This window comes from Microtus oregoni, unplaced genomic scaffold (assembly GCF_018167655.1).
Source record: "Microtus oregoni isolate MIOR12 unplaced genomic scaffold, Mior012 000017F_ref0000208, whole genome shotgun sequence".
In the NCBI taxonomy this organism is placed as follows: domain Eukaryota; kingdom Metazoa; phylum Chordata; class Mammalia; order Rodentia; family Cricetidae; genus Microtus; species Microtus oregoni.
The window spans coordinates 28,811,479-28,833,497 of record NW_024543076.1 but is presented as its reverse complement, the minus strand read 5'-3'; the positions used below and the strand labels follow the sequence as shown (position 1 = coordinate 28,833,497).

Below are 22,019 nucleotides of genomic sequence, written 5' to 3'. Positions count from 1 at the left end.
AAACATTACCTGAGTATTCAAGGAGAGCCAGCAGTATCCGACACTTCACCTCTGCAGAGAAATAAAGCAGACTTATTAGTTATCCACTGTGCTTCTGCAACTCACATGACCTTGTATCCTGGTAGTAAAATTTTTTCACTATATTAGGTAATCAAAATGCCATTTGCTTACCATTATACTGTTGCCCATCTGCTTAGGTAAAAACTATCAATTGCCTAAGACACTAGAATGTCTTTCAGTTCCAAATTAGACAATAGAATACCATTCAAATAGTGCCCAATTCTAGGACATCCTTGGCTACTTTAGACTGAATGCTATTCCTGAACATATAAGTTGTGTTGCTAAGCTGTGAAAATAATGCTTGTTTCTATGACTAAAAATTTTAGATAAAAAATGCATGTATATAAACTAATATACTCTACTATTCCATCCCACACAGGGCCAATCACAAATATTTGACAGGTATATAATAGTTTCATACTTATCACTGTGTCCATTGGCTTCGAATAGTAAAGAGTGCCTTCTATGTAACAAAGATGATAGGATAGAGAGAAGTGTTACAAATCATTCTGTTTTATGCATTACAGGTGTCAACGAGAGGGGGTTGGCTAACTGATCAGAAATGCGGACAATACTCAAAGGGCCATGAAGTTTACAAACACGAATGCAGAAACAAGAGGATTTCAGAGGCAAGAAAGCACACTCCGCTGAGAACCAATTTATTATGCTCTAGCTTTGTGGTATCCAAAAACTTAATAGTTATTAGTCCATCTCATTCATAGATGATACTTTATGTTTACAAAGGCCTATGTAGGAAAAATGAACAGGAAATATACTTAAGGTCTTTGCAAGTCTTTTAAAGTGCTGTATCACACACACGAAGAGTGCTATTACTGTAACCTAGAGCTGGCTGCAGCTGATATAGAATGTGCAAGAACAAAACACTTCGTAGAAATGTAAGTTTAGACCAGCAGGGAGAAGGGAGATACTTGAGAAGAGAGCTGACGAAGATATACACCAGAAAATTAACAACGTATCTCATTGTCTCGTTAAGACACTAGGAACACTAGGATTGGGCCACAATTCTGAAGCTAAAGTGAAAGCTGGCTTATACCATTAGCTTGATGAGCTTAGATTCATCTGGGAGCAAGTCACCACCAGGCTCTGGTGTCCAAGAGTGAGCCAAGAATAAGACATGGAAAAGAAAATCTGGTAATGGTGTGTACTAATTAGAAAACATGGAGAGAAGGACAGAAAATTATCAGCATTGTGAATGCAAGGTAACTAAAAAATTAATAAAAATGCTTTATGATATTGAGACAAATTCAGGCAAAGAAAAAGTAAGTTTGTGGGCGAAAAACAGTAGAAATGATATTTTTAAAGGAAAAGGGAGAAGAAAGTGTCATCACTTACAAACCATGTGAAACATCCTCTCCTGGAGGGAGAGTGCCCATTAAACTCCAAAGAAACTTAGCGGATTCAGAAAACTCAGGGGAATTCAAGGCCTCACAAAGGCCCTCCCATTAGTTATGTTAACCAGCAAGGAATGCACGCAGTGATGCACCCATCTCGAGCCATCACACAGGCTGGGGTGGGCTTTTGGGTGACACATCCATAGGCCTGTGAAGTACCCCTCACCCATGCCCCTGTGAGCTACCCCTCACCCATGCCCCTGTGAGCTACCTGTCACCCATGTTCCTCTGAGCTACACCTCAACCATGCTCCTGTGAGCTACCCCTCACCCATTCCCTGTGAGTAATCCCAATCCATGCTCCTGTGAGTTACCCCACATCCATGCTCCTGTGAGCTACTCCTCATTCATGCTCCTATGAGTAATCCCAATCCATGCTGCTGTGAGTTACTCCTCACCCATGCTCCCATGAGTTACCCCATATCCATGCTCCTGTGAGCTACTCCTCACCCATGCCTAATAAACCCATTGGTTCACCAAGCTGGATTTGGATGGAATCTTTCTTTGCTCTGCCATTGCCCTATCTAGGGTTAAGGGGTGTTTCTTTGTGTCTTCCTAGGAAAAGTCATGCAACACAAATTGAGCATAAATTTAAGGGGATGGTGGAAGCAAGCAAATATATCTTAATTTAGCTGGTAGCATGAGACCATGTTTAGCAGAAAGATTATGCATGAAACAATATCAGCTTTTTGACATATTAATCAATAAGATCCCGATTGACATGCCTACCTTCTATTATCTGCTCCCAATTATCTGTTCAGCAGGGTATGTGTGGATGAGGAAATCGTCACCTAACACTGGAATAACACTTTGGCAATCCGTCTTAGGTAAAGGTCAAGGGTCATGATGTTTTGACACCATATTTGATATAAATCTTAAATCAGACATCAGGAAACATAAGAAATGGGAGCACTCCACCGACATACGTAAAATACAAATTTCTAGCCAAGTATCAAGTTAAATTTTTACCTGTTCATATTTATGGGGCTACATCTATGACATCACTCACCACAGTTTGTAAAGTAGGATGGAAATTACATGAAGCCAAATGGAACAAAGTGCAATGAACTGGGGAGATTACATGAGGATGTTCCACATCACAATTGATTTAAAAGTAATGGCACCATCCCCTCTCCCTAGGACAGCCTAGTAGGCTGAAGCAGGAGATGGTAAATAAACTGTTTTTCAAAGACTCATTTAACACACAATCTGAGTTCTCACCCAGAGTAACTTAGAAAAATAGCTAGAACTTAAAGTCTGCAAAATGTCTTTACCATGCACTCCATTGACTATAAGATTCTTAGAACATATAGCCAGACTAAATCAGCTACTGGAGTCTCATGACCAAGGGTGATACCAATGTTTACAACATCAATTAATCAAAAGAACAAAGAAATAAACCAATGTTAGGTATGTAAGTATCTACTAACTCTATGACTTCAAAATGTGCCTTGATGAACATAGAGTATAAAAACATAACAAGATAATAATGCAAGATTCTCAAATTTTTTTATTGAGCATTTTATTTATGTTAGAAATGTATATGTCGAAGATGAAATACTTTTACTAAAAATGCAGTAAAATGAAGTTCTAGGAATATGTCCAGTTCTAATCAATACTGCACTTATTTGAAAAAAGAGTTTAATCTATCTATTTTTATCATTATCAAAACCTCAGAGAAGGTGAGATCATTTGTATGAATTTACAACTTCTGGAAGCATTATGCTACTGAGAGGAACTCTTCTGAGAAAATATGGCTTCCACTCTGCAAAACATGTGCTTTAGCTTACTAAAGTGTGTTTAAAACCTATTCATAATTTGAGACAATTTTGATTCAGACTTTTAATGGGATGTTACGTTTCCCAGGAAACCACAATATTAAGCCATAAAATTAAAATATAGTCAAAAAAGTCATTTACAAATAACATTTCATGACTGAATAGAATCTGTGATTTATCTGGGGGCCTGCCATCTTTCCATCCAAATGTCCTCTCAACTAAACTCAGTGTTCAAAGCTGCTGTATTTGAGTATATTTCCAATTTACCCTAAAATTGGAGTCACTAGAAGTATGCTAGAATCCTGCTGAATATCATTTATTATAGCTCAGTGACAAATGGCCATGAAATAAAGCTGTAAGCATGGGAAGGTCTGTTGTACACATTTCTCAAATTTAGCGCTGTCAATATTGGGGGGTGGGAGATCCTTTGCTGTGACAGACTGTCCTGCGTGCGGAGTAGGCTCAGCAGCATTCTTGACCTCTCCTCACGGGGTGCCAGTCATACACTTGAAGCTGGGACAATCAAGAACATCTCCAGACATTTGGCCATGACCCTAGACTCTAAATTAGAGGTTGTGACAATTTCAGGATGACATGTAAATAATGTCCCGGCAGCCAGTGACCATCAGTCAAGGCCAGAACTTTAAAAACTAGTGATGCAAGGTATGAAGTTAATTAGATTCCCATAGAAATACACAACAAACTTTTTAGGCTTCCTATAAAAATTAAGCTCCATGTACTTTTTGTTAATTCCTTATAATTTTCTCCTATTATTTCAAACTCCAAAGTCTTATGCTCAAATGGTTTCAATTCTCTACACACACACCCTATTTCATTCATTCAGAGTGCTCTTCACGATACACTCTGCAGTGCCTGCAGGCTTATTCCTTCTCTATCACCTCCATTCCTTGTCCACTTCCTTCCTTTTATTCTATTCTGCATGGGAATCACTGCAGAAAGCATGGGCATTAGCAGACTTTGCTTTTCATACCGACCTTCAACAAACTTCCTGATGTTCTGTGCAAGCACCCGGACACTGTTGGGCAGATTCCAGGGGTCCTGTTTGAGGTGAAGTCTTAGTCTTTTCGGGCAACTCAGCTTTGCCTCCATTTCCTGCTGGAATTCTAAACAAATAGGAAAATCCCCTCATAAGACTCAATCAATTCTCAGTTAAACCCACTGGATTCAGAATTTGCTGCTTTGGTCCATTTTACTATTCTAGAATATTGTTAATAAATTTCCTTAGTGAAATTACAACAGAAAGTGTATTAAATCTAAAATCCAGAGCCCAGTGTTATTTTATTATAGGGATTCCACCCAGGAAGCAAATATAGGCAGAAATGATATTGTAATACAGAAAGAGAGACAGGAGAAGGGGACAGTGCTATGCTCTGTGGTCAGGGGCCTGCCTGCCAATCCCACACTCCCGAAGCTCTTTCCCCTCCATGGGATAGGACCAGGTAGACATTACTGCAAACGAAACTTAAGTCTTTTGTGTCTTTAATTTGTGTATTTTTGGTTTTGCCTCTAGAGGTATCAAATGTTTGAAATTTTCAAAGAAATATAAAACGTTTATAAAAGTTAATATAGTGATTTTTAATATTTTCATGTATGATCCAAATAGAAGTAGAGTTGGATAATTATGGAACAAAAGCTCAAAATTTTGTCTTCTGCTGCAATATTTTTGCTTTGCTATTTATTTCAAACATACCTTGTAATCCTCGACCTGGTGTGAGATGCTTGGTTTGCTCAAAGGCCCTCACAACAGCTTGCCCCTTCAAGAGGTTGGTTATGGAGTCCATCTATCAAGGGTAGATTTCTGAGTGTTACAGACATCCAGAATACATAGTATATACTACATACACATACACACACATATAAAACATGTGCATGCATATATCTTATAAAATACTTTTCTTAAATAAATGTTTTTGAGAGCCCACCAAGCCGGTGAAACCTATCTTTAAGCAAAATATTATAATCATCTCATATTTTCACTTAAATGTTTCCAGTTATTCCTCATAATTTACACTAAATTGATAAAAAATGTACAAAATAAAAAAAATCTACTTCACAAAAGAAGTGAAAGCTCAAAAATATTCAAAAGCACAGAAATATTTTCAAAGTGCTAAAACCTCCAATACTACAAATTATTGTGATGATCATAAAACATTTCACAAAAGCAAGGTCTTAACATGAAAGGTCAGGAAATTGTGAAGTTTTTGAAACTAGAAATAACACTAAGTGAGGCGCCAGGAAGCATTCAGCCAGCCCGCCAATAGTCAAGACGGTTTCTCCTGTGTGTGTAGTTCTCTTATATTTGCCATATAGTTTTCTATAAAACACTTGGTAGGCACAAGTACCCTTTAGCTTGGTCGCTGGAGGAACGCATGTTTTAAAGCCAAGGAGGCCAAGAGACAGACTGCAGTCCTCTTTCTAGCTCTTTGCATTACATCTCAAGGATTTCTGATCTTTAACCTAGACAAAAGACCCACAACTGCCCCACCACACCTGGCTGAAAAGCTGCTCCAGGCAAGTGTGGATCTTGTCCTGTTTATCATGAGATATCCGGATGCTGATAGGAAGTTCATCACCTATATGAAAAAAATAAGCCAAAACCTTAATCTTATTTTTAACATGTTGAAATAGTATCTTATTTGATAAAATATGAGCAATTTAAAATGAGATCTTAGCCCATATCAGAAAAGGAATTGGATCAGGTTTCACACAGCAGAAAAGTCAGTTGAATCAAGCTGCTGAAACAGTCCAAAGCAACGCCCCTCATGGGAAGGATAAAGCATCAACATGTATTTTTCCTGACTTCTCTCTCCCAGTTGACTAAATGTAAGGTTCCCTTGGATGTACATACCTTCAAAAAACACCCTCAGGCTGAAATGACTTCCCATGCCTCCACCCAAACATCCATGCCCAGTGTGTTTGGTAAAAACTTATTTTTTCCATTGTGCCTATAATCCTTGACTATGAAGGGTAAGGTCAGAAGCCATATGTTAAATACGACTTTTAAATGTGCTTTTCTTATAACTGGCATTTGGAAAGTAGTTTTACAGTTACAATGCAATATGGTGGCCACTGAGAATGACTAATGAATCGAAGACATTAATGCCCCCTGTATAGGCATCTGTAATGTTACTAGCATCAAGGAGCACAAGCTGTCTATCACGCCCACCTGAGTCCATCTCATCACTGTGGAAGTAGGAGCTGCACTGGCTGCTGCATATACTTGTGAAAGAGGCAATCGAGTTCCTGTTGCTATTGCAGTCACTGCAAAAAAAAAAAAAAAAAAGAGCCATATGTTGCTTTAAGAATATGTTTGCCCAGGTTGTACTCCAGTGTGATGGCAAGAGAGAGGAAGGAGCAGGAGCCAACTATGAGCAGAGCACAGGGAGATAGGAGAGAACGTCTGAATGGAAGTCATTGCTTTATGTGCTAATTAAAACTACAGTGAAAAGAATGCTTGCAACCTCCTTCTTATCACATAAATTTATGCCACAGATACCTTTATCAGTGTGTTCTATATAACGTTAAGAGAAAAGGAAACCTGTTCAACTCAATTTGTCTCAGTTTCTAAAGGCATTCTTGGAAATTCAAACATTTCAAATTTTCTTGTCAGATCATTGATTTCTAAGAGAATTTTTTGAAAATGCTGCCTTCATTATCTGTTTAATAACAGTGCTCAGAGAAGTTTCTGACAAAGTCTAGTTTATTACTTCTCTTTTTCCTTTCTGGTCGTTTGTGTTATAGGTTGCTGGGGACACCTCGAAGTCCCCACAGCAGCGACCTCATCTGTCTCCACGCACGAACAACATAGCACTGGAAACTGCTAAAACTAAAGAATATCTGTGAAAAAAATGTTGTAGATGCTGTGTGATTATGAGGATAATTCAGAGTTTAGAAACAGTGCCAGAGATTTTTTTTTAACCTCTTAGAGTAAAAATAAGGATTTGATTTTAATCTACATTTAAAATTTCTATGGTATTCCAGAGGGAGAATGTGGGGGTGATTTTAACTCTCTGATGACTAGGATGTGAGGCAGAGGTATTTTTGGAAATGTGGTTTCCCCAGGAGAGAAACTACAGGATGCTAGGATGGAGTGCGCTGGTACGTTCAGATGCCAGAACTAAATGATATAATAAAGATGTTCAATTCATTATTAAATCTCCAGGAATAATTAACTTTGACGTAGTTGTTAAAATCCTCTTTGGAAAATAAAAATTAGGATGGCAGACTGTTTAAGCAAGAAGCCATGAAGCGAGGCCCCTGGTTGCCAAGGTGAATATTTATCCTAACTCCATGGACCTCTGCATCTTCATGTATTAAATGGAGCTACTATCAGAATCTACCACTCCAGGAGGCTGTAGGGGATTATTTTAAATTCTTCTGCTAAAACTATGCAACTGTTAATTACTAGTTTGGATAACCCTACCTGACGAGAATAATTTTGATACAATTAACACTAACACGATGTTTTCCATTGGAAATACTATGGACAAGAGTGAACTTTTCCTTCAACTAATGTAAGTCAAACCAGAGATGCTGAAGCTGCATACACAGTGCATGGGGCCGGTTGAGAAAGCGCTCAGGTGAGAATCCTGGTGACAGGGTCCAGTGACGGAACTCCTCAGATGAACCCCTGAGCAGGAAGGAGTGCTGGACGAACTGTTTGCCCCAAATTCTGAAGTTGAAATCTAACACCTCAGTACCTCAAACATGTGACCAAATTGAAGGAGATAGCCTTCGAAAGGTCATTTTGAGGGGCTCTTAATCCAATATGACTGCTGCTCTATAAGAAGGGGATCTCTCGTGAGGGTTCACATGAGGACACAGCTGTGGGACAATGACAAGTGAAGGCCTGGAGTCGGCTCCTTCACTGTCCTCAGAAGGAACCAACACGGCCAACATCCTGGTCAGGCTTCCGGGTGCCAGAGCTACGATACAAATTCTGTCGTCCACGTCAGCCAGTCGGGGCACTTTATGCTATCAGTCACGGCTAACTACTACAGAAACAGCCCCTAGAGGAAACAAACACAAAGCTGGACATAGAAGTGCAATATATAACAAAGACAAGGGAAACAGGGCGAAAAGGACTGCTCTTTGCCGGCTAATAAATCACAATCAGAAGGACATTTTGGACAATTGCTATTACACGGTTACACAATCAGCCTGTAAGAACAACTCTGGCACAACAGGGCCACACTGCGAGAGGGAAGAAAAATCCAGATCATTAATGAGAACAACTTTAAAGACAATGCCGTCCTGCTTGAACTGGTGGTTATTTTGAAACAGCAGTAAACAAAATCAACCATCAACATTTATTTTCAAGACATTTGAAGAGGACATAAAATCTCACTTGAGTTTGCTGAGGAAATGAGAGGAATTTCATTTCAAGGAATGGCTCACCTGTAGGAGTCTCTGTTGCTGACGGTGTCGTGGCCTGAGTCCTCTTGCTCATCCCCTGCTATGTTGAAGCAGACGCGTTTGCTGTTTCTCTCTCCCTTGTCATTGTCGCTGTCAGGTGGTAGCACACCCTCTGTTGTCTTACGCTCCAACTTAGGGGAATACGTTATTGAAGACAGAAGGCTGCACAATGTGACATGTTTAAAGAACATAAGTGCGTGTTTTGAAACTAGCTCAAACAGATAACTCTTTCATTTGTTAAATGTGATAGGCTTACAAATATTTCCAGAACGCTTCTGTGTTTAATGCCAAATAAATAGTTTCTGTGTAAAGTGTGTGTCATAGAAAGTCTGGCTTTATTGCTGAGAAGAAACAGAGAGAGCAGCACCAATCAAACACAAAGGCTGTATCCAATCCTGCATCAGCACCAATCAAACACAAAGGCTGTATCCAATCCTGAGACTTCTAAGTCTCAGTTAAGGAAGCTGAGTGGGTTAGGAAGGTCTCCCAAGCTAATAATTCACAGGGTCTCAGCAAAGGAGAGTTGGAGAGAGGATACTCTTCAATGAAGCTGTTTCCAAGCTTTGGGGAGTTCAAGGATGGAGCTTTTGTGAGTCATCACCCCATGCCAGGATAGGCCTTTCAGTGATGTAGCTTGAATCATCCATGCTCCTATACACTACTTTTATGCATACACCCCCTTAAGTACTCCCCCCCCCTAAATTCATTCTTTAATCAAGCTAGACTTGAGAGGAATCAGCTCTTTGGTATGGCATTAGTGCCATATTGGGAGTTCTGATGTTGGTTCCTGCCTCCCCAGGAAAGGTCATACAAGGAACTAGCAACCACAAGCATTAACCAACCTTTAACATCCTCCCTGGCTCATCCTCCTACCCTGAAGACCGGGCTGCCACTCTGACTTCTGCCTCTAGCATTATCTGTTTGATAGAGGTAATCCACACCATTAATCGCTACTGTCTGTTCTAACAGGCAGGAGCTCTGCATGGATTAACTTAAAGATACTGAGCAGGGTGACCATCAACATAAGGCTAAAAGGCAGGGGCCACTTGCACTGGCAAGTCAGTCAGGATGAAATGCTCAAGGCTGCCCAAAGGGTTTTCTTCAACTGAGCTCAAGGGTATAATACCTTGAGTTGGTGTAAACCTGGTGAAGACTGAGTAGTTACAATTCTACGGCTGGAAGGTTGAGTATGTGACGCTTCTGATAGAACCATCTAACTTAAAATTACACAAACGTAAACATGGATTTTATTATCAAATAGCATGCTACAAACTTGCAAGATAAATTCAAACTATACCTGAACTAATGGACTATAGATGATTTTCTTTTAGCTAATAATCATGGTCATAAATATAAAATACCTATGGCACTCAGTTCCAACCGATTGCACATTATCCATATACTCATTTGTTCATAACAAACAAGCACTCCTTTTTGGGTATTTCAAAACAACAACGCCCATACCTCTTGTACATATTTTACATGGGATATCAAAGTCAATGCTGTACATTGAGTAAATCCAAAGTAAGGGATTTCACTGGTTAAAAACATGTTTTGTTCGTGATACTGTAAATGTAGTATTTAAAAACCACACAAAGGCCTCTGCCTTGTTGGAGTGTCGATTTCCCTAGGAGGACGTGACAAAGAGCTAGTTTTACAGGTCGTGGGATGGTGACAAATGGAAAGTTCTAGAAGATAAACAGAAGAAAGGCAGGCACTGGGTGTGGGCATGGCTTAACGGTAGAGCTCCTGCTCATGTGGCAGGTTCATGACCCACTAGATTCGACTTAGAGCTACTATTTCACAGTTTGGTCGAGGAAGCTCTCACTGTGAGGTGAAACTTGAATAATGTGTGGCATTGTAGAGCTTTTAGACACCAGAGAAAACCTGAGAGTTCCATTGCTCAAGACTCTGAACATTTTCAGTAACCCAAAGTGATGAATTCTTTTAAAGACAGTTTCTCTGTTTGGGAAGATATTTCTAGGTCTTGTAAGACAGATTGCACATTTATTCACTCCTTTGCCCCAAAAGATGAAAACGTTAGACTAACCCCAATTACCCAAGCAGAGACAGAAGAGCCTCGCATACCAAGGACAAAAGGCACCTGCAGGACCTCCCATCTCGCGGGGAGCCCTCTGTGCTTGTGGGTATTTTAAATTAAAAGTCATGGGGCTGTGCATAAACATTTTCTCACAGTAATAAGAATTGTATTCACATTTTAAGCAGTTGCAATGTACTTTTACTGGCCCTCTGGGAATGAGTGCTTAGGTTTACAAACAAAACAAATAGCGGGGGAAAAAATCATTTGCATAACATTTCTAAATTCAGAGAAGCACCAATAAAGCATATAATTTTTGTGTGTAGGCAAAAAATGCTTTCCTTTGCTTTTGCTCATTGAGAACATGCATCTAGCCACCGAAAGCCCTATTAATTAAATCCTGAGCAGAATCGTACTCCAGAACAGTTTTCTTTGGATTAAACACTGATTGGTAACAACCTCTGTGCACACTATAACTCACCTACCTGTGTTCCAAAATACCAGCATCATAGTGTTTGTTGGTTCTAATAGTAGACATGGTAAATATGATAAATATCAAAAAATTTAAATCTAAAGTCTACCTTATAAAGTAGGCATTAACTCTATTTTAGCTGGAGCAGGGGGTGAGAGACATATATTGTCAAAAACATACACAATGCAAATTGAATAGAATTTACTGTCTCTGCATATGTCTTCCAAGCTGGAGAGGGAGGACAGTCACTAAGGCACATATCCAAGTGGGAGACACCGTCCTAGTCATCAGAGGATGGGCTAATCTATGTGAATTGCTTTAGCTAATGTCAGATGACTGGGTGGGTGTGTGTTACTGACAGCAGAATCCTATATGCTTGTGTAAAAGCACCTTATTCCTTTCTCTTGCATAATACCCCATAGCATTCTAGTAAAATGCATGCCTGCCTTCTGCTCCGAGTGAGGATAATGGCCCAAGGTGGATATGAAGAATGAGTAAAGAAAGCCTTCGTTCTTGGGATCTGTGAGAACTTCAGTGTTCCTTTGAACCATAAGGAGGGTGGGGGACACAACACAAAAGTGGTGTGTGGAAACCCGATGTCAGAGAAAGGCTGGAGAGTCTAGAGTAGAGTCTACTTTCTTTCTGTGGATCTCTCTTAGCCTGACTCTTGAAAGTCCCAGTGGTTGTCTGGCCATGCAGACCTTCTCAGAAGCGGTGCCCACCAGGCAGATCACCTTCATATAGGACTGCAGTTGTCATTTTCCAAGGATAGAAACGGAGTAGAGAAGCTGGAGGTCAGTGAGACACACACGGGACAGATGAGGCAGAAATTTGCAGGCTGGAAAAAATGGATTTGATCCTATATTTGGCTATCTGGGTCTATGTGTGTTCATGGACTCAATCAACAACCATTGTTGCGGGAGATCCTCCAGCTCCTCCAGCCTATAGCCACTGAGATACCAGCCCATTGGGGTGTGGTCTCTCTCCCTTTAAAAAAGTGGCCACTTCCCTCTCCTCTCTCTCTTCACTTCCTGCTCCACCTGCAACTAGACTCCCTTCCTGGTTGAGCAGAGGGCTGTTGTCTGGGACGGTGATCTGTAAGTTTTTTCCCCTTTAAATAAATACCACCCTATTAATCATAATTCCAAACTGGTGTGGCATTGTTTGTGACTTACGCCTTCAATTGGCGCGGCGCCCTACGTGATGGACAAAATCCACTTAAAAATCTGAGAAGGCTTTAAAATAAGGGAGAGAGAATTTCACACAGATTTTTGCTGTTTGTTGGTGGCATGCTGTAGAGAGATTTCCTGATCCAGCAACAGCAGCACAAAAAAAGCTGCGTCATTTTAAAGTGTGGCTTCCTAGGACTGTGCTGCCAGTGCAAACTCTGGCTTTAAAGCATTTCAATGGATTTTATGGGACTGGATATTTGTGTTCCCACTTGGGATCGGAAGGAGAGTGCTCTGAGACCATGCCAATGGCTCAGCACTCCCCACCTGCACCTGGGCAGATGGCAGAATCAGGCTTAGGCAGGCGAAAGAGCATGGCGGATTCCTGCCGCCATTCAGACTGCATAGTGCTCTGCCTGTCAGATTTGGCTGTAATTTGGATGAAAAGAATTTCTGTGCTGCATGCTCAGTCTTAGAACTAAAGTGCTGAGTGCCGCTCCTACCTGGCTGCCCCAGAGCTAGCACAAAATGGTATGTCCTCCATTTTGAAATTTTCCTGACTCAGCAGCAGGAAAAAACTGGCTGTTTTAAAATGCTGGCTTTCTGGGCTGTACCGCCTTTGCGATCTCTGTCTGGCTCCTGCGGTAGACAGAGCTTTTGAATGGAGCATTTGGAGTAATGTGCTAAGGCTTGTTTGATGGCAATGTGGACTGCTGTGTGCCTGGAACTGTGTGTGGCTCAGGGGCACTGAATGGCTCTGAGGCAGGAGCTGCTCAGCTCCGCCATGATGAACTGTCCTGGTCTCAGGCAGGAACTACCGTAATTACCATAAAAACAGCGCAGTTAAGGTTTAGACTGGGCAGGAAACAGGCTGTACCTTAGTATCGTATTACCTGTACATGGTGCAACTTCAGTTTTTAAGAACTGCTTAACATTTTAAGAAATGATCCTGGATAGTAAAAAAAAATGTTACAGATTCACAATAAAACAGATTCAGACATAAAAGACCACACGGTTGGATGAATGTACGTAGGCTTGAGAGAGAGAAGAAAAAGAATATAGAGAATAAAGTTAATGGTTTTTTTTTAAAAAGGTAAAGTCTTTAAAGAGACAGAGTACAGATAGTTAAGAGATTAAAAGAAATAAAGAAAAATAAGCCATGTAAAAATGGAAAATTCACAGAGAGTCTGGATTATGTACATTGTGTTTTCTTTAAAATTTTTGACTGTGAAGGAACTAAGTACAGAGAGACATTTCATTACATGGGCTGCCAAGCTAAACCAGAATGGATATAAGAGTATTACGATTTCAAAATTTGGGTCTAAGGATATGATGCTTTGGAGAGGGTCTTCTTTTGTTTTCACAGAGGACCAGACCCTGTGGATTGCATCTATCCTGATATGGTATGATAGACCACCCTCAAAAAATTACTTCACTCAACTGCCAACTGAGATAAACCTGGCACACAGGTTACACCCTAAATGATCTGATTAACAGCGCCCCCATTCAGCAGGAAGCAGTTTGGAGAGAAAAAAACTGCGCCCATGTTCCCAAAATATTGTTTATAAATGTTCTTTTACATTTAAAGGGGGAAACGATATAGGTATGAATAACTTGCATTGGTATGGATTTTAAGGTCAATTTTGTTATATGTATATGTATTTCTTGATCTTGATTAAGGTATTGTGATTGTGTAGTTCATTTAAAAATGTAATGTATAATTAAGAAATATAGGTTAATGGATAATCATCAGTAATAGTCAAGCTTGTAGTCATGTTAGTTAGATTTTCTAGATATATAGAGATACATTTCAGTTAGATAGACATTCTTCATATCTCTCAAAGACTGCAGAATATGGCATTTAAAATATTTTAATATCTTAGGGTTTTTCATGACAATGAGACATATCTGCTCCTGGAGGCACCAATCTACTTCGAGAGGAAGATGGGCATCGAAGAGGATTCTTATGGAGTTTGATAGCCATTTGGGCAAGAAACTGCTCTTGCCTGGACTGTTGCATAAACTGGACACAAAGAACCCGCAGAGAGATGACTGCTGAACTTGCCTAAAGGTGAGATGGTCTTTCGGGGTTCCTGACTCATGAAAGAGTCTGCGAGACATTCTGCAGGATACAGCAGAAAGTGACTGAATTATCTTTGGAATTTCCTGCTTGATGAAAATGTCTGCTGGATACTATGGGCCTGAAGGCTGAAGATGGATGCCCCAATGGTACAGAGGAACTTTGGGTGGCTGTACAGGCAGCGAGATGTCTCATTTCTAGAGTTTGGATTTCTTGTTTGCTTAGGTAATATTATATCCTTCTGGAGTCTTTGATGGAGTTGAAGAATAGATAGGTAGTTATAGTTTTCCATTGTTATGATAAAAGATAAAATAGATATAAATATTGTAACTGTAATTCTTGCTTGATAACTGTTTTGTTATATGTAATTTTGCTATGTTAAAGTTAAAGCCTTCCTTTTTTTGTTTAAACAGAAAAAGGGGAAGTGATGTGGGAGTGTCATATATCAATCTGTTGATTTCATTGGTTAAGCAATAAAGAAACTGCTTGGCCCTCATAGGTTAAAACATAGGTAGGAGGAGTAAACAGAACAGAATGCTGGGAGAAAGAAGTTGAGTCAGAGAGTCGCCATGATTCTCCCACTCCAGGCAGATGCAGGTTAAGATCATTCCTGGTAAGCCAGCTCGTGGGCTAAACAGATTATTAGAAATGGGCTAGTCCAGGTGCGAGAGTTAGCCGAGAAAAGGCTATATATAATGGGCCAAGCGGTGTTTAAAAGAATACAGTTTCCGTGTAATTATTTCGGGGCATAAGCTAGAGCTAGCCATGTGGGCGGCCGGGTGCCGGGGATGCAGCCCTGCCGCTCTTACTACTACAAACCATTGATTAAAAATATGCCTAAAAAGCATTCTTCCTGCATTGCATATGTGCAACATTTTCCTGACGTTATTCCCTGAACAGTACAGTACCATAACTATTTACTTAGAATTTGTATTGTAGTAAATATAAGGAATTAGAAGTAATTTAATATACAAAAGAATAAGTGTGTTATACACAAGTCATTTCCATTTTACGTAAGAAATGAGAACATCTTGAGATTTTGGTATCTGTTAGGAGCTTTGGGTGCCATCTCTACTGGATATCAAGTGATGAATGTAATTTAAACTACAATGTAATGCTGCTTATGGTTTTAGGAGAGGACCAGATTGATTCATCACACTGGTTCTCTCCAGCATCTGTGAATGTAGAAAGAGGCTCAGCTGGGCAACTCTCCAGTGACACCAGAGAGAGAAGAAGGTGACTCAGTCTAAAGCAACATTCAGGGACATATTCAGAGGTCTAATGAACATGCCTAATGAGGTACTATAAGTGGAGAAAAAAAAAGACGGACAAAGACAAAGGTAGTATTTGAATTCTGACTTGATGAATTGAAAAGTTGGAAAACACTTTGTTGTTGGGAGAAGCCTTGGTAGGTAAAGGGGTGAAAAGGGTTAAGTATAAGAAAACTACAGTACAGTCTTAGAAGTGTTTAATTATAAGTAACTTGGAGATGCCTTTCCACCCAACAATCACAAATAACTACGATAATGAAGCATGTCAGTGAGTATAAAAGTGCAGTGTATCCTTTCCAGGAGCACTTGGAAAGATTTTTAAGAAAGTATGCTTCTGTTTGTAAATTTACAAATGAAATGCTTCAAACATAACTCCCACAACAACACTGCAACCCCAGGGACCAACTTTGCTGCCATATAGTAACTCATCACTCAATCTTGGGATAGCTGACACTTGCAGAACAAGGCTTGCTCTCAAGGTTCCCATCCTTACTGTGCAATGCCCACGCTCTCCCCATTTGCTCTGTGCTATGCAGAATACAGAGAGTCTCTATTTTCAACTCTTATCAAAAATTTAGAACCTCCTGTGAATTGTTTTAACAACTCAGTTAAAGGCAAAAATCATTCAGCTTCCCAGTGTGCAACAGAAACCAAGAAGCTCTCATCAAATCAGCCCTTCTATCATGTTACAGCAAAGAAAATTCACCTCGTTTCCATCTACAGATCTGAAACTGAGTAGAAGGATTAAGTAAAATGTCTATGTGACAGAAAAATTGATTTCTAGAAGTGATTGGATGATAGGGTACACAGACATAAAAGTAAGACAACCACATTACCAGGTCGTGTAGGAATAAATGGCTTCTAGGAGGACTGCCTATGGGATCTTATGAGGCACTTTCACTATTGTTATCACAGCATCTGCTTCTTCACCCTGACCAAGGATAATTATCACGTGGTGAGAAGATGATCCGGTAACAAGTTTTTTAAATAACTTGTTAAGCTCGAATTGCGCGGCAGCATTTCTGAATTCTAAGAGCAATGGGGAACGCAGGCATTTGGACAACTGTATTGTTTTAAAGAGATTATGCTGCAAATCAAATCATGTGGAAGATGTTTATATTTAGAATTAAATTACAGGCTGTTCATGAGGAAGACCAAATTCACTTCTCCAGCCATTGTTCATGTCTTGTTGCTTTTCGAATAAGCACACAGAACTGGCAAAGGCTTGCACAGTAGCAGAATGGGGAAATCACAACTAAAAATGTGTCATGTTAATTAGTTGCAGTTTGCCGGAACCTAGCCATTTCTAAAACTAGTCCTTTAAATATAAGGATCAAAGACCAAGCGAAGCAATGCGGTAATTTATATATATATATTTTTTTTCTTGGAAATACATTTACTTGCACTCTGGCCTAGGAAGCAGGCAGGCAGGCTAACTGCAGATCTTCACCTCTCCCTCTGCTTCTCCAAAGCCAATCCCCTGTCTCATCTCCAGCTCTGCAGCAAATCTGGTATGATTGCTCCTCTCTGTTCATCCACATTCCCAGGGATCTAACCAAGCAGTAAACATCCCTCACCTCCCCAGCCCAGCCCATTTATCTAAGTGTCAGTCCCCCATACCCCAAACACATTTTCCCTGGAGCCCCTCTCCCCAGAGTAGTCTCATCTATCTGCATCCCAGAAGAATTTCTGACCAGGCAGCACAGACACCACACTCACCCAAGAACCAGAGACTGAAACAGAAACCAAGGAACTATGCACTCACCCAACAAAGATAATCCAACAAAGATAACAACCTAGATAATATCTAGGTGATATTAGCACCTAGAATTACAATCTTCCCCTTCTCAACCTAGATACCAGACTAAAAACATAGTAACGGCCAGGACAATATGTCTCCACTAGAGCTCAGAAACACTATCACTGCAGGGTCTGAATGTTCTTTATAAATATAATGGAGGTCCTTAAAGAGAAAAATGAATGAATCCCTTAGAGAAATCTATAAAAATGTATACAAAAAGTAGAAGGAAATGAATAAAAGTTTTCAAGACAGGGAATTGGAAATAAAACCAATAAAGAAAACCCAGCTAGGGCAAATCTGGAAATAAAAAATTCAGGAACTCAAATAAGAACCACAGGGAAAAACCTCAACAACAGAATATAAGAGATTGAAGAAAGAATCTCAGGCATTAAAAACAATAGAAGAAAAAGATTATACTGGTCACAGAAAATATTAAATCTAAAAAAAAATCATGGCACAAAACATCCAGGAAATCTCAAACACCATAAAAAAAATGGACAAATAATGGGAAAAGAGGAAGGAGACAAAATCTAGGTCAAAGAAACAAAATATTTTCAAAATAAAGTCATAGTAGAAAATTTTTCTAAACTAATGAAGGAGATGCCCAGCCAGGCATAAGAAGTGTACATAACACCAAATACACAAGACCAGAAAACCAAGTGCCCTGAACCCATAATAATATAAACACTAAACACACAGAACAAAGAAGAGAATATTAAAAGCAATCAAGGAAAAAGATCAAGTTACATATAAAGGCAGACCAATTAGACCTGACTTCTCAGTGGAGACTCTAAAAGCCAGTAGGGCCTGGACCACTGTGCTGCAGACTCAAAGAGACCACAGATACTAGAACAAACTACTCTACACAGCAAAACTTTCAATCACCATTGGATAAAACAAAATATTCCATGATAAAGTAAAATTTTAAACAATATATATCTACAAACCCAGCACTATAGATGTTTGCTAGAAGGAAAACTCCAACCTAAAGAGGTTTACTGCACCCAAGAAAATACAGTGAATAAATAATCTCAGAAGAGTGGAAACATCAACAATAATAATCACTATAATTGATAGCTCTCAACATCAGTGGTCTCAATTCCTCAATAAAAAGATACAGACTAACAGAACAGATATAAAAAAATGGGATCCATTCTTCTGCTGCATCCAAGAAACACACCTTAAAATGAAGGATAGACATTACCTCTGAATAAAGGATCAAAAAACAAAAATTCCTAGAAAATGGACCTAAACACCAAGGTGGTGTAACCATTCTAATGTCTAACAAAATAGACTTCCAGCACAACCAACCAGAGGAGATAGGGAAAAGCATTACATAATCATCAAAGACAAAACCCACCAAGAGGACACTGCAATTTTTACAATCTATCCCCCGAATTCAAGAACAGCCACCTTGGCAAAAGAAACACTACCATATCTTTGGTATTGACTCTCACACACTGATAATGGGGAAACTTCCAGACCCCACTCTCAATAGACAGCTCACTCAAACACTAACCAGAGAGTGCTGATGCTAACAGACCTTATAAGACTAAAGGACCTAACAATATCTACAGAATATTTCATCTAAACACAAAAGAACAAACCTTCTTCTCTATACTTCAAGGAACTTTCACCACATACTTGGACACAAAGAAAGTCTCAATAGGTTCATGAAAAGTGAAATAACACTCTGCATCCTATCTGACCACCCTGGATGGAGGCTGGATATCGACAAGAGAAACACAAATAATGAAAAATGCTGAATGAAAAATGGGCCCAGACATTAAGTTAAAAAAGAATTAAATGCTTTCTAGAACTGAATGAAAATGAATACACATATACCCAAATTTATGGGACACAATGAAGGCAATTCTAAGAAGTAAGTCCATAGCACTAAGTGCCTACATAAAATAATAAATAAGTAAATAAATATCTACTGAAAGATCTCATACTAGCAACTTAAAAGCACATCTCAAAAGTCTAGAACAAAAAGAAATTGCATCCAAAAGGAGTTCATGGCAAGAAATAATCAAACTTAGGTTAGAAATCAATAGAAACAATAGAATAGAAACAACAACAAGAACAAAAAAAAATACAAAGAGTCAGTGAAACAGAGTTGTTTCTTTGAGAAAAAAATCAATAAGATCAACAGATTTTTATCCAATTGAAGTAAAATGAGGAGAGAGAATTTCCAAAAAACTAGAATTAGAAATGAAAAGGGGACATAACAAGAGATGCTGAAAAAAAAATCAAGAGAATCATAAGGATATACTTAAAAAATCCTATACTCCACACATCAAAATATCTAAAAGAATGAAAATTATCTCAATAGATAGTGTAGGATAATGTTCTTATATGCTGTAAAAATTTGTCACTTGTATTGGTTTAATAAAACGCTGATTGGCCAGTAACCAGACAGAAAGTCTTGGCAGGGCAACCAGAATAGGAGAATTCTGGGAAGAGGAAAGGCTTAGTCTGCAGTTACCACCCAGCCACAGAGAAAGAAAGATGAGAATGCCTCACTGATAAAAGATACTAAGCCACATGGCTAACACAGGTAAGAATATGAGTTCATTTGTGATGTAAAAGTTATTTAATAAGAAGCCTGAGCTAATAGGCCAACCAGTTTGTAATTAATGTAGACCTCTGTGTGTTTCTTTGGGACTGAACAGTTGTGGGACTGAGCGGACAGAAACCTCTGCCAACAAATAGATACAACTTCCAAAGAAAAATCAAGATTTGATAGAAATTTAAACAGACCTAGAAACCCAACAGAAATAGAAGTAAATATTAAATGTTTTCAAAACAAAAAGCCCAGAGCTAGATAGTTTTCATATAGATTCTACCAGTATCAAAGAAGAGTTGATTCCAATACTCTTCAAATTATTCTATAAAATTTAAACAGAAGAAACATTCTGTTCATTTACAAAGATCAAGTAAGATTCATCCCAGAGACACAGAGATGGTTTAACATACATAAAACATAATCTGCCACATAAACAAACTAAAGACAAAAAAAAGTATGACCATCTCACCAAATGCAGGAAAGGTCTTTGAAGAAATCAAGCACCCTTTCATGATCTAAGTCCAAGGGATATTAGGAATACAAGGGACATACTTCAACATAGTAAAGGCAGTTCACATCAATCCTATAGCCACCATCAACTTAAATGGAGAGAAACTCAAAGCAATGCCACTAAAATCAGGAACAAAACAAGGTTGTCCACTCTTTCCATATCTATTCAGTATAAGTACTTGAAGTCTCAGATTAAGCAATTGAAGGAGAACAAGGGAATATAAATTGGAAAAGAAGCCAAAGTACCTTATTTATAGATGATATGATAGTTTACATAAATGAACAGAAAAATTATAACAGAAAACTACAGCTGATAAACAATTTTAGCAACATAGCTGGATACAAAATTAAGTCACAAAAAAGTAGCCCTCCTATATACAAATGGCAAACACTGATAAAGAAATAAGGGAAAGAACACCTTTCACAATAGCCTTAAACATTATAAAATATCTTGGAATAACTCTAACAAGCAAGTGAAAGACTTGTATGATAAAAACTTCATTGAAAGAAGAATTTAAAGAAAAGATCAAAAGATAAAAAGATCTCCCATGCTCATGGATTGGTAGGATTAACATTAAAATGACCATCCTCACAAAAGCAATCTACAGGTTCAATACAAACCCCATCAAAAAAAAAAATCCAGTGTAATTTTTTACATGTCTTGAAAGAGCAATTTTCAGCTTCATATGGAAACACACATACACAAAGCCAGGATAGTCAAAACAATCCTACATAATAAAAGAACTTCTAGAGGTATCCCCATCCCCCATATCAAGTTGTACTTCTGTAGCTATTATAATACAAACAACATATTAGTACAAAATAGAAGAGTTGATCTATGAAATTGAACTAAAGACTAAGACATAAATTCACACATATATAAACACATGATTTTTTAATGCAGAGTAAAAGGAACACAAATACATTGCTGGTCTAGGTGCAAATTTATAGAGCCACTACAGAAATCAGTGCAACATAACCTGAAGAAGATGGTAATGGATCTACCTCATGATTCAGCTATACCACTCTTGGGCATAAACTCAAAGGACATGTTATCCTACTACAAAGACATTGGTGCAACCAGGTTCATTGCTGTTCTATTCATAATAGCTGGAAAGCAAACTAAATGTACCTCAATAGAAGAATAAATAAAGAAAATGTTGTTACATTTATATAATTTGACTCAGCTGTTTAAAAAATGACATCTCTGTGTGTTTCTATGTTTCCCTTCATGTTTTGCTGGTGTAAGATTATCTGTTGCCTGTGTTTCTTGTGGGACAAGTTGGTCCACACTCTTCATACCTATTGAATATAATATTTGAAGTTCTAGCTAAAGCAATTAGACAATTGAAGGAAATCAAGAGGATACATATAAGAAAGGAAGAAGTCAAAGTATCATTATTTTCAGATGATATAATAGTATA

General features: G+C 38.7%; 1 protein-coding gene across 1 annotated transcript in view; it reads right to left on the bottom strand.

Annotated features, from left to right (window-relative positions):
- Prex2 (phosphatidylinositol-3,4,5-trisphosphate dependent Rac exchange factor 2) overlaps positions 1 to 22,019 on the bottom strand; it is a 289,087-nt gene that overhangs the window by 99,441 nt on the left and 167,627 nt on the right. The window contains exons 26-31 of the mRNA XM_041667469.1: positions 8,668 to 8,847; positions 6,437 to 6,531; positions 5,761 to 5,843; positions 4,961 to 5,051; positions 4,245 to 4,373; positions 10 to 51 (exon numbers count right to left, since the gene is read on the bottom strand). Of these exons, the coding sequence (XP_041523403.1) occupies positions 10 to 51; positions 4,245 to 4,373; positions 4,961 to 5,051; positions 5,761 to 5,843; positions 6,437 to 6,531; positions 8,668 to 8,847 (620 nt within the window). The remainder of the gene's footprint in view (positions 1 to 9; positions 52 to 4,244; positions 4,374 to 4,960; positions 5,052 to 5,760; positions 5,844 to 6,436; positions 6,532 to 8,667; positions 8,848 to 22,019) is intronic.